General features: G+C 40.3%; 1 protein-coding gene across 3 annotated transcripts in view; it reads left to right on the top strand.

Annotated features, from left to right (window-relative positions):
* The window catches only part of LOC131227548 (probable RNA methyltransferase At5g51130), a 51733-nt gene that overhangs the window by 15877 nt on the left and 22555 nt on the right, over positions 1 to 13301 (top strand). For all 3 annotated transcript variants that reach the window (XM_058223347.1, XM_058223349.1, XM_058223350.1), the window contains 4 exons: positions 542 to 589; positions 9955 to 10228; positions 11797 to 11884; positions 12352 to 12417. In XM_058223347.1, coding sequence (XP_058079330.1) covers positions 542 to 589; positions 9955 to 10228; positions 11797 to 11884; positions 12352 to 12417 — 476 coding nt within the window. The remainder of the gene's footprint in view (positions 1 to 541; positions 590 to 9954; positions 10229 to 11796; positions 11885 to 12351; positions 12418 to 13301) is intronic.

Consider the following 13301-nt stretch of genomic DNA (forward strand, 5'->3'; position numbering starts at 1 on the left):
TGAGATCCCATGGTGGGCTTTTCTTGACTATCGGGCCACTTTTCTGAACCAAAACTTGTCTTCTAGCTAGGAGGCCCTCCCTGGACGTCGTCATCGAGCCAGATCGATGGTGGGGTCCTCCTTCTGCGTACGTACGTGCGTAGGGGTGGCGGCGTGAGTGCGCGTGTGCGCGTGATGTCCCCATCAGAGACCCAAAGAACATTATCCCGGTTTGAAAATTTGTCTCCAAACATGACTGTATGGTGGATTAGATGGGACGACGAATGCAATCCCATCGAATCCCACTTAATGCAGGTGGCCAAACGGGCCCTAAATGTTTGCTTTGTGAATACATTCTTGATCTTATTCAACCCCATCTTTTACGTTTCTATGGATTAACGTCTTCCCTCTATGGCTTGATGCTACTAATAAAATATGGTTTACTCGAATAGTCTCTGTGGATTTAGGTTTGGAAAATCTTTTTGTTTCGATCTGTTACTTTGGATCTTCTTACCAATACATTCTACTTACATATTATGTTATTGTTTTTTCTTATTTGTAGCAAAAAAGTTCTCTTGTCGAAGCATTCTCGGAGTAGATATTGATGCTAGTAAGTTTCTGAAATTTAACCCTCTTTTGTTGGTGACTTTCTTATATATACTAGACAATTTCATTTTCATTTTTTTTTTCACTGGTTTAATTTGGTTTGAAGTTAGATATGATAATTCAATCCTTTTAAGGTGAGAATACTAGTGATGCCAGATTTGGTTGCTATTTCATATTGCTCATGGGAGGAGTGTTTCTCATGTTCTAAGCACATACTTGAGAATGATAACCAGTCCCTTGCCAAAACTTGTATGGTGCATATGATGTTAATATAGGAAAATTTTAAGTGGATAAACATTTTAGAATAGTCAAGAACACTTATAAAGTTGTACATGACATTTGAGGTATCTTGGAATCAAGAAGTTTCCACTTAGTGTTCAGAGCCTTCTAATGGACTTGTGTGAGTGAATTTTCATTGGACTTGTGGTTCAACTAGCTGAGGTGGCATGCATGTTGATGAGAACATCACTTCACGTAAAACCTTACATACATATCAGAGGAGAAGGCGGGCTACACCGATTTCCCTGTGGCTAGGGAAGTATCCGTGATCGTGTTGAAGACCTCATATGCATGTGCGAGCATCTACAAGACCCCACATTGGGAAGATGCACATGGGCTGCTTTATGGAGTGATCCAGACCGTTGGATCGGAGGGACGTGATGATCGAGCCGTTGGATTACATTATTGGGCCATTGATCGTGGATTGTCCACGCTAGTTTTTCTTAGATTTTATTAGCTTATATGATTTAGTTTTGTTTATGTTATGTTTGGACACCATTATGAGTGTTTTTAGTTAGACTAGGGCTATTTTTGTTAAAATTCACAAAATATGGTGTATATTATAATTTTTGAACTTTCTTGGAGTTATAAAATAGGGTGAGCGTGTGACACTCCTTATTGGATTTTGTGATAGAAAAAGAGAAAAAGTTCTTGCTTTCTTTTTCCATCTTTATGCGATTTGAAGATACTTTCATGCGATTTGGAAGGGAGATTGGTGTGAGGTTAATCTTCATCAATGAAGGCGCGAGGTCTCAACGAAGGCGCGAGGTCTCCCTACACCATATCATTTCCCCTCCATCCAGGTATTTTCTTCAAGTTCTTCGATTTTTCCATCATAAGCCCTCATATTCTCCTAAACCCATCTTTCCTTTGGCTATTTACAATCCCAAACTGATGAGGACATCACGCGGACGTACGCCGCCCCCTACGCATGTATGCAAGGAAAAGGAGGGCCCCACTGTCGATTTGGCTTGATGACGACGTCCAACGAGGGCCTCCTGGTTAGAAGACGAAGTTTTGGTTCAAGAGAGTGGGCCCGATAGTCAAGTAAAGCTGATCATGGGATCTTATTATCATGGCCCACTAGTCGGATTAAGTTCATACTTTAGGTTTTGCTTATTTATATTATTTAGAACATCATAAATGCTTTACATTTCTTTGATTGGTTTTTATTTTAGTTTACTTCATCGCCAAGTAATAGGTTGCCCACATGGCGCGAGTTTTGGGGTATAGGGTTTTATTATAAATAAGCACCCCTTGTAGTTCTTTTGATTCAATGAAGATGAATAAAAATTGTTGCGTTTTCTTATTCCTTTCCGAGTTATGAAAACTTAATTGGGTGCGAAGCCCTCCCTTCTTCGAAGGGCTAACTATCGTGGTGCGGAGCCACATCTATCCTGATTTGCCCCCACCTTCTTCCATCCATATTTCTCCTCTTACAAGCATTCCATCTGCAAATCCATCAATAGTTGCAGCCGTTTTTCTCTGTACAGCAGATTTTCAGAATCTGGCCCTGCAGGAGGGCTGAAACTTCGGTGGATCACCACGCACAAATTGTGCATCGGATTGAGCTGAGATTTGGGAGTTTTGGAGTCCATCCCTGGCCGACTAGGGCCAAGGTGGCCTTTTTCTGAATAGTGGGCCCCACACATGTGCGGCCGTGATCACATGCACATGCGTCTGGGCCATTGTTGCTGTCTGCGCGCGGGAACTGTCTTCCGGTTCAGGCTTTCTTCTTTTCTTATTTTACCCTCTCATACCAGTTTTTCATAAATCCTAACCCTAGATTGCATTATCCTTTAATTATTTGCCCATTTTCTCACCCCTAGGGTTCCTTGAATTGAAATTGGTGAATCCCTTAGATTAGGGACTGATTGCTGTGCATGTGTGGATGATTACTACTTATCTTTGAGCATCGTTTGATTTATAATTTTAACAGATCTAGCCCTAACCTGTGTAGGCCTCGACCCGTGCAGATTCCCCTTTACTTGAATGTTTGAGCTTTTGTGTAGGATGTGGAATTACTATGGATTGTTTTCAATTAGTATGATCTAAAGCCTGAGATCTCGTATATCATATTTAATTTTCCATGTCCTGCATCACAAACCTAACCGACCTAAACTCATCCATCGCACGCCACACATGTGACCGTACGGCCACACATGTGGATCCTTCGGGTTGGCTGTACAGCCATGCCTTGCTTCTTTTGGTTTTCCATCATCCTTATATCAAAACCCTTTTCTTCCATTCCTGAAACCTAAACCTTAAAAACTCTTTCCTACTTTCCCAAATTACCCAAACCTTAATTTTTATCCTATATTATATTAGGTTTTCTACTTTGAAATAGACTATACCCTATGCTAATTGGATATCCCTACATTCATTAGATCTTAGTTTCTTTTTATTTAATGATTTTGTATGATGATGTTGGTAACTTAGGCTAGAATTATGCATGATGTTCTTTTGGTTTTCATGGGATTCGTGATGATTATGGCAATGCTTGTATTTTATTATTAATTGTCTTAATTCTACTACTTGATCTCACATGTTATTTGGTTTATGCATCGGTCATGCATCACATGTGCAAGCTAAGATGCTCACTAGACATGCCATGCCCTAGCCCAAAGATCATGCTATCCACTCATTAGAGAATTGAACAATGCTTCAATGTGCATTTGTGGTCCATATGTACCAGCCTGATTTTTAGGCTATGGCCAGTGTTTTAAATAACGAATAGCGTGTAGCATAGCATTCACCCCTCTGAAGTGTGAGGCATTAGCTACGCCCAGTGTTCATATTATCGGCGAAAAATTGATAATATCGCCAATATTATTGGTGTTGCTGGAGTTGCGACACCGAAACTCACTTTTTTCGTTTCTCTTCCTAATATCAGCGAATATTCGGCGATTTTATCGATTTTTAATGTAAAATACAGTTGTTGACCAAAAATCGCGGCCTTGTCAAGGGATAGCTGTAGCCGACAACTCCTTTTCGACAATAAAAGGGACGATAATATCGGGGGCCATGTAAATACCAAAAAAAATCGGGAAAAAAGAAACTTTTGGAAGTATGTACCTGTAGAATAGGATCGTTGATCGGAAGTAATGGGCAAATCTCGGCGAAGAATATGCGAAATCTTAAGAAATTTTGAGAGATTTTTCGAGATTTTAAGGTTCCCTTCTAGAACCTCTTCTATCGGCTTTTTCTAGTGAGGGGTTTCGGGTTTTGAAACCCTTTTATTGAATCGGATTGCGTACTAAGTTACTCAGTACGCTTTTATCGTGCTGAGTAAACTCAGTTGGGCCTAATGTGAATGTGTGTGGGTTATCCACACCGTCCATACGTTTTTCCAGCTCATTTCAGTGGTTGAGCCAAAAATTGAAGAATTCCCAAAACTCAAGTGGACCACACCACAAGAAACGGTGGGAATAATGACTTCCATTGTTGAAACCTTGTTAAGGCCCACAGTGATGTTTATTTGTCATCCAACCTGTTCATAAGATCACACAGACATGGATGAAGGGAAAACACAAATAAAAGATTGATCCAAAAGTTCCGTGGCCCCAAGAAATTTTGGACGGTAGAATTTCAATTCACACTTTCCCGTGGTGAGGTCCACTTGAGATTTAGATGTACTTAGTTTTTGGGTTAGAGCCCTAAATTTATCTGTTAAATAGGATGGACGAAGTGGATAAAATATGTAAATCATGGTGGACCCCACAGACTTTACTCAGTACACTTAGCGTGTTGAGTTACTCAGTACGCAATCCGCGTCCCCCTTTTACAGGGATGTGAATTGCGTCCTACCCCCTTTCAGACAGTAATCCGTCCGGGCAGGGCTCTGTGGGGCCCACCATGATGTAAGTATTTTATCCACACCGTTCATCGCTTTTCTAAGATCGTTTTAAGATCTAATCATAAAAATGAAGCAGGTCCACAGCTCCAATGGACCGCACCAAAGGAAGATACAGTGATAATGACACCCACCGTTGAAACCTTCCTAAGGGCCATCGTGATGCTTTTTTACCATCCAACCTATTCATAAGGTCATGTAGACGTTGATGAAGTGAAAAAACAAATATCAGCTTGATCTAAAACTTCTCCAGCTTCCAAGAAGTTTTTAATGGTGGACGTTCAATCCCTAGTTTGTGGTCCACTTAAGCCCTATACTTGCCTCAGTTTTTGGCTCATACGTTAAAATGATCTGAGAAAAATGATGAACGACATGGATAAAACACTTACATCATGGTGGGCCCCACAGATCCTTGCCTGGATGGTAATCCGTCCGGGCGGGGGTAGGATGCAATCCGTGTCCCTTTATAGGGAGTGAAAGCGGATTAGGTGCTATGTGTGGGCGTGCCAACCTCGGTGGCTTGGATGTCACCAAGTTCTGTGGACCCCACCATGATGTATGTGTTATATCCGCACGGTCCATCCATTTGGCGAGATCATTTGAGGTCATGTACTCAAAAATTAGACAGATCCAAAGCTTGGGTGGACCATACCATAGAAAGCAGTGGGGACAATGATTCCTATCGTTGAAAACTTGCTAGGGCCCACAATGATGTTTATTTGTCATCCAAGTTGTCCATAAGATCTCATAGTCATCAATGAAGGTAAAAAACAAAAATTACACGGATCCAAAACTTCTATGGCCCCTAAGAAATTTTCAACGATAGACATTCAAATTCACACTATTTACTGCAGTGTGGTCCACTTGATCATTGGATATGCTTCATCTTTGGAATCAAGCCCTATAATTATATGGTAAAGTGGATGGATGGAGTGGATAAAAGTATATAAATCAATGGGCCCCATAGAGTTGACTCGGTCCACTCAGCGTACTAATTTAGCGCAATCCACTTTCCACTTCCAACTTCTTTGGGTCTTAAGGGTGGGTGGCTCGATGCTATGTGGGGTCATTATGATGTGATATATTTTATCAATGCCATTCATTTATTTTGCCAGATAATTTTAGGGCATGAGCCCAAAAATGTGGCAGATCCGCATCTCAAGTGGACCACACCAAAGGAAGCAGTGGTGATTAAACACCCACCATTAAAAATCTCCTAAAGGCCATTGTAATGTTTTTTGCCATCCAACCTCTTGATTAGGCCACACAGACTTGGATGAATCGAAAACACAATTATTAGCTTGATCGAAAACTTTTTGTGACACCCAAGAAGTTTTTAATGGTAGGATTTAATCACTACTGTTTCCTTTGGTGTGGTCCACTTGAGATTTGGAACTACATTTTTGGGACCATGTAATAAAATGATATGCTAAAATGGATGAATGGGGTTGATTCACAACATGATAAAACACATGCCATGCGGTGGGTACCACAAAGTCCTTACACCACCAGGACGTGATTTGGCTAGTGACGTTGCCACTAGCTACATGGCTAGTGGTTGGTGCTTTGTGGGCCTAATCATGATGTATTTATTTGATCCACGCTGTCCATCCATTTTTTCATATCATTTTAGATCTTGATACAAAACATGAGGCATAGATAAATCTCAGGTGGACCACCCCACAAGAAATGGTAGCGATTGAATGTCCACCATTAAAAACCTCCCATGGTTCAGTGTAATGTTTATTTGACATCCAACCTGTTGATTAGGTTATACAAACTAGTTTGATACAAAACTTGTGGCCCTTGAGAAGTTTTTAATGGTGTGCATTCAATCAACATTGTTTCCTGTGATGTGGTCCACTTGAGATTTCGATCTATCTATTTTTTGGGCTTATACCATAAAATGATCTGGAAAACTGGATGGATGTGTTAATATGTCAGACAAGTGCCATATGTAAGCCATCAATCACCAAGTATACCAATATATAGATTCCATGTCCCAAGAAAGGTATACTTTTTTAGTTCATTAACTTTTACATGTCTTAAGTATTATATGCTAGCTGCATTTGTATTATATGAACTCATTTTGATTACAATTGGAGTGATTTCTTACGACGTCCCATGCTTTTTAGGCCCGATTAAATGAAAACTTATTGTTTAATGCATTGTTTTGTAATTCTTTTATTCCTAAATATGCAAATATGTGTATTTAGGCATGCCCTGAAGTTTTACTGAAAAATTCCATCATTTTCCCCATTATTCGCCATTTTTCTTCGCATTTCCGGTTATTGGCGATAATAATATTATATCTTTATCTCCAGTCAGCGAAACTTGTAGCGATACCGACAACTCGAACACTGGCTACTAGAGGTGTACAATAGTCGAGCCGAGTCGAGCTTTGCCCAGCTCGTGCTCGACTCAGACTGCTCGAGTCCCAACTCGTGCTCGGCTTGGCTCGGCCTTCGAGCTCGGAACAGCAGCTCGTGCTTGGCTAGGCCGAGTTCGAGCATGCCGGACAGGGCGAGGTGGCACGCCAGACAGTCGATGTGGCACACCGGATAGGGCGAGGTGTGCACTACGATGGTAAATGGTGATGAACCATGACCAAAGCTTCTCATTCCTCAATTCCAAAGAAGCCCAGCTATTTCAGTTTTGATGATGAGACCACGTCCCGATATTTCGTCTGACGTATCGTAACGCACCTGAAACCAGCCGGCTTGTCGGGCGAATGAAAGGCGGGATGCACAAACACCATAAGATAATCCCTCCAGTACAACACCGTATCCACTGTTGGATTGAAGCTCGTCCCGCACCGTATGGGATCCAACACATGTTTCCCTGCATACTCCCTCTTCTCTGATTCTGATAAATCAAAGAAAGCCTAACACGAGTCGAGCATCCGCGCCCTCAGGCTCTCCTCCACCCCATGATTTATCACCTTTAAAAAATATATATATTAAAAAAATAGGATGAAAAAAGGCAACGTTTTCATCTACTTGCATTTAATTTTTACCATGAAGAAGCCCCACTCCCTGCATGCTTGACCAAGATCTCGGACGATCTGGGACCGTTGATCTGGAGTTCCTTTCGTTAGCAAAGAGAGATCGATGGTGGGGATTTCTTGTGAGAGAACGGGATCGGTGAGATGGATGGCTTCGGGTGAAGAGTAGGCATAATTGGATGGGATGGAAGTGAGGGTGTAGGATTCTGCCAAGTCTTTGAGACTCGCAGTTTGGAGGGGAGAACTACCTTATGGGGATTAAACAAAACCTCGAAAACTGGGAATTGAGAGCAACACTAGAACATCAAAACAGACCAGGCCAGCAGGCTCACAAACACAATACGCAGACGCTAGCAGCACAAATCTTATCACACACGTGGGAAGCTGCTCTTATCTTCAGGGGTTTTACTAGTTTTAACTTATGGTTCATGATGTTGAAATGTCTTTCTGCTTGGGTCAATATTAAGGGTAATGATAAGCACCATTAAATGATTACTTTAAACAACTAAAAAGAATTATTTTGCATATTGACTCCGCCTTATAGTGATGCTCCATCCAGTCCCATGCCTGGCTAAAGGATAAGGGTTGATGTCAAGGAGGTAGCCGTTGTAAAACTTTTGCCAAGCAATCATGAGAAAAGAAGACGACCTCAAATAGCCGAGGCAGGGTTGCGATGATGAGATGAAAGGAATCTGTTTGAAAATGTTCATTCTTGTTTTGTGCTTCTTGTTCATGAATTGTGGTGCCTATTCATTTTGTTTTCTACCCACTCTACCATAACTTTCCATGCATAAAAAACCCTGGATCATACCCTTAAAAAAAAATTCCTGGATTGCCAGTCTCCATAATCTCAATGGATTTCAAAAACTCTCTCTCTCTCTCTCTCTCTCTCTCTCTCTCTCTCTCTCTCTCTCTCTGTGCAGTAAATATGGATGCAGTTCATAGTTGGAGCAGGGTTCCAACACTCATCATCATCATCTAAGCCTTATCCCAATTACACTTCTAGTGATACATTACATACATCATGCAGTTGATGTGTCTTCTTTTGATTAGCTAGTGAGGGCCTTATGAATTGTGCTCATACTTACATTGAGGAATTTGTTGGTAGATAATCATACTGTGTAGATATGAAGGATCAATGCACCTAATACACTGGCAGAGAATAGCCATAACAGTTTTCTTTAATGTTTTGGTCTATAAATGTATCTTTGCTACAGTTGTTCACTAAAACATAATCAACTGTAACTTTTTGAACTGAAGAAATTGTTTTCGTCTTTTACCTTAACAATTCTTCAAGATTTGCATATCAGTGTTCACAAACTGAAAGATCTCCAACTCATGGAGTCAACTGAATGCTAATATCCTAAAACTTGCAGTTATCATTTGTTTCAGTTGAGCTGAAAGGCCGAAACTTCTTGTATTGTTACAGTTAGCTGAGGTTCCAGGTTCCTTTTCCAATCTTTTTGTGCCATTTTGTTCATTTTTGTTCAGAGATTTTCAATCCTATTCTCTCTTCACATGAACTCTAGAAAGCATCATTTTCTCTTTGCATTATGTTCTCCTCAGTTATCCACATCCTTTCTCCTCTACTCTTCTCTACATGGCTCTTGTCAAGTCAAACCTACAAAGTTCACTTCGAACAAGATCTGTGTTGGTCTGAACCTTATATGCAGGTCTGGCAATGGGCAGAGCCTTGGTCGAGGAAACCCAAATTTTGAATAGGTACAGCCAATCAGTTTAAAATATGGGCCTAAAATTAGGCTTGTCAATTTCCATGCCTACTAATATAACTTTTTTTAGCCTATAGGCTCCTACAATTTCATTTTTAACTGATTTGTTACATATTTTTCATATTATTTTGGTTGACCTCTACATTAAATTCATCAACCCATTCAGCTTGCTTGAGTAGAATTGTCCAGATCCATGGAAAAGCTATGAGACCAAACCTACTTCTTAAACATTTATTCATACTATTCATAACTGTTGAGTCCAAGAAGATGGCTTGTGTTGTTCAGACCTCATATGCTTTAAGCAATCTGTGGCATAAAATTAACATGAGCTTACAGTTCTAGCAGGTTGGTCTGCCAGGCAATGTGTTTTGGGCATTGAGTCTTCTGTTTATTGAGATGAAAGAAAGGTGGTTTCCGCTAAAGACATTTATTTCTAATTCAGTGCCAGCAATTCTCTGTTTTGCGGCTAAAAATGCCTGAGATGGTTATATTTCGTTTTGCAGGTTTAGTTGAGAATGCGAATTGGAACCTTAGAAGGATAGCTAGAATGGAAAATGCCAGTGGCAAATCTGTCAATGCCAGCACACCAGATCTTTTGGAGAGAGTAAATGGCTTGGACCAAAATACTTGTGCATCTTTAGGTGAGGTAGCAGTGGATCTTCCAAAAGAACCTAGTCCGTTGAAGGAGCACACTCTACTTGAAAGAGTTTCATTTCAAACGGAGAATATCATCAAGAGCATGAATGCGTGCTGGGAGAAGTATAACACAATTCTTTGGTAAGTTTGTTGGCTTAGATCCTAGGTTTTGAATTCGTTGCTTGCCTTTTGAACTGTTATTCTGAGTATTTCTTTGTTGAGAGGTATTTTCTCAGTTTGTTCTTAGAAATGGTGTTATTTGTTCAACTCGACAATGATTTTCCAAGGTTTTCAATTCCTCGCTTGCCTTTTGAACTATTCTTGGTATTTCTTTGTTGAGGTATTCTCTCAGCTTGTTCTTAGAAATGGCGTTTTTTGTTCAACCTGACCATGATATAGATAGGGCCCACCTTTCAGTAACCTAAGTTGCTGATCTGGTGGGCCCTATCATGAGTAGAGTCATGCTCCAATGTGATGCGGACATCAGTGGTGTACCCTTTAGAGTGTACCAAAGAAGGAGGCATTGCCGACAGAGTACCAGAGCGGAGGAGTTGATGTGGATGGACATTGAGTCCATAGGACTTATTTTCTGACGCGCTACGAGTGCAGGAGCGGCATGGCCGCACCTTGACCATCCATGGGTCGGATTTCACACCCTACCACACGGGTGTTTTAGTTTTAGGCGTTTTTGTTCTTTTTTTCTTGTTTCAGGGGCTTTATTACACTTTCTTTATTTTTTGCGTCTTTTTGTTATTTTGGTTGTTTTCAGGGGCTTTAGTGCACTTTTATTTTTTCTATAACTTATATATACTTTGTGAGAAACCCCATTTTCATTATTATTGAATGAATAGAAATTCGTATCTTTTCTTCCTCTTTATTCAAGAGATTATGATTTCAGGATTAGCTCTTGGGTGTTGAGGATTCCACCCCGATTTAAGATTTCATTCTTTCTAGATTTTCGAGGTGCAAGAAAAGCTATGAATCATTCTCCTTTTCTTTTGACGACAAAAGGACTTGTACTTTCTTCATTTCGAACTCTTCATTCTTCACCCCTTTCGTTCTTCTCCGGATATCCCCATTCTAGTTTGAACGGAAAAGAGGGATGGTTAGTCAGTGGAATCAGATTCAAACTTGACCGTGGGCTGACTTATACTAGATTTGGGATATCCTCATATCCCAAGGTCCTCCCTTTTTTACTGTTTACGCAATTTTATGTAAGGGGCATGATCCTGACAGAATGACCTCATATTTGTGTTGAGATTTACCTTATCCCTTTGATTGGAAATGGTTAGTTGATTTGTATATTTATTTGAACATTCTTTAACCTGATTATACATACATCTAGGATTAGGTCATCACATGTCAATGTCTTGCCTATTAGGTGATTCTAGCCATGTGATTAAATTGGACGATTAGAAATAATGGATCACATTTTAAAGGGGCCCAATTGGATAGGTAAGATCGTTGGGTGGGTAAGACATTGGGTATTCCCATCCAAGATGGCTGGCCATATAGATGATGCGGATAACAAAAAGGTTAGCCCCACATTACAAATTTTTTTTTTGGAAGGTCTAGAGGATGGTCCAAATGATTATGTAGGTTCAATTAGTTAAAATGGAAATTAAATACAGGAGCTGTTCTTATTGATGCCTTATTCTTGCCTTTACTTGTGTGCCAGGTTGCTAAAATGGATTTCCTCTTTTTTGCAGTTTGAGCGTAACAAAGTGGATCCATCTGAACTGGGGCGATGATGGATTGATTACTTTATTTGTGAAGATTTGGAGACTTCTTCGACCGGTACTTCCTAGAGTTTATGAAAATGGGATCTCATGGTTGTATTCATTATGAAAATGGGATACTGTTGAGGTGTTTCTGTAACAGGATGGGCCAGGCCAAAAGCATGTCCAGGTCCAGATCATGAAGCGAGAATTTGAGTCCATGCCCTGGCCGGCTGAGCCTGTGAGCTAAGTAATTGGGCTTGGGTCAGGTCCACGAGCCAAAAGCTCAGCCCACTAATGTTAAATAAATCTGGTCAAGCTAGCCTTGTTGGGCCTTTAGGCAGATGCAAGCCCAAGTGTTCCCCAATTAGTTGTCTTGCCTAAAACTCAGGCCCAGGTTCTACCTATGCCCTGGCATAATCCAATGTGCTGGACTTGTGAGCGCTTGGGCCAGCCCAGTCAAGTTCAACCCACCTGTATGGATTACTTTCTCTTTTCTATGGTTTAAAATGAAGCATGTTAAAACATTATTTTTTGAATGACTAGGGAGGCATTCTTATATTGGAACCTCAACCTTGGAAGTCATATAAAAATAACCGCCTGGTATCCGAGGTATGAACTATTTCTTGTTGTTGTTGTTGTTGTTCTTCTTCTTCTTCTTCTTCTTCTTTTTCCCTTCTAATTGGATTTTTCAGCTGAGGTGAATTATAGCTGCAAAATCTTGGTTAATGTTCCATATCATGAACTGCACTGTTGGAGACCATGATTGCTTCCTGTCAGAAAATGAAAAGAAACATCATCTTTTATTCATAGAACAACACAATGAGAAATGCTCCGGTGCTTTGAGTTATACTGCTTCTAGTTGCATCTGTTCAGATCTTACTCCATACTTGATTTGGCCTTAGGGTGCATTTGGTAAAACTTAATTTCGTAACTTATCACTGAAAAATGCTATTTTCAGTGATTTTGGTAATTCAAACCATTTGGTAACCAAAAGACATTTGGTGCTTAATTGGAAAAATCACTTATAATTTAAGGAATTTTTTTTCAGCCACCACAAGTTGGCTTAGAAACTTGCGGAATGCGGTAAGTCATTTCCCTAATTTATTTATTTTTTTGTTGAATTTTGACCAAAATATCCCTGTCAACTTTTAAAAATGACAATATTACCCTTAAGATAGAGTGGGGTCACTTCTCATTGGTCCATGTCATGGCCGATGACTCAAGCTAACTAGATACACCAGATTTCTCTCTCCCAAATCATTTACGTGCTACACATGACTTTTAACGTGTGGAACTTTGGGCCCCACAATGATTTATGTTTTAGATCCACACCGTCCATCAATTTTTACAGATCATTATAGGGCATGATCCCAAAAAATAAGGCACATCCAAAGCTCAATTGGACCACACCATATAAAGCAGTGGGGATTGAATGACTACCATTGAAACCTTCCTAGGGTCCACTGTGAGGTTTATTTTCATCTAATCTCTTC

Source organism: Magnolia sinica, chromosome 15, assembly GCF_029962835.1.
Source record: "Magnolia sinica isolate HGM2019 chromosome 15, MsV1, whole genome shotgun sequence".
NCBI classification, from domain to species: domain Eukaryota; kingdom Viridiplantae; phylum Streptophyta; class Magnoliopsida; order Magnoliales; family Magnoliaceae; genus Magnolia; species Magnolia sinica.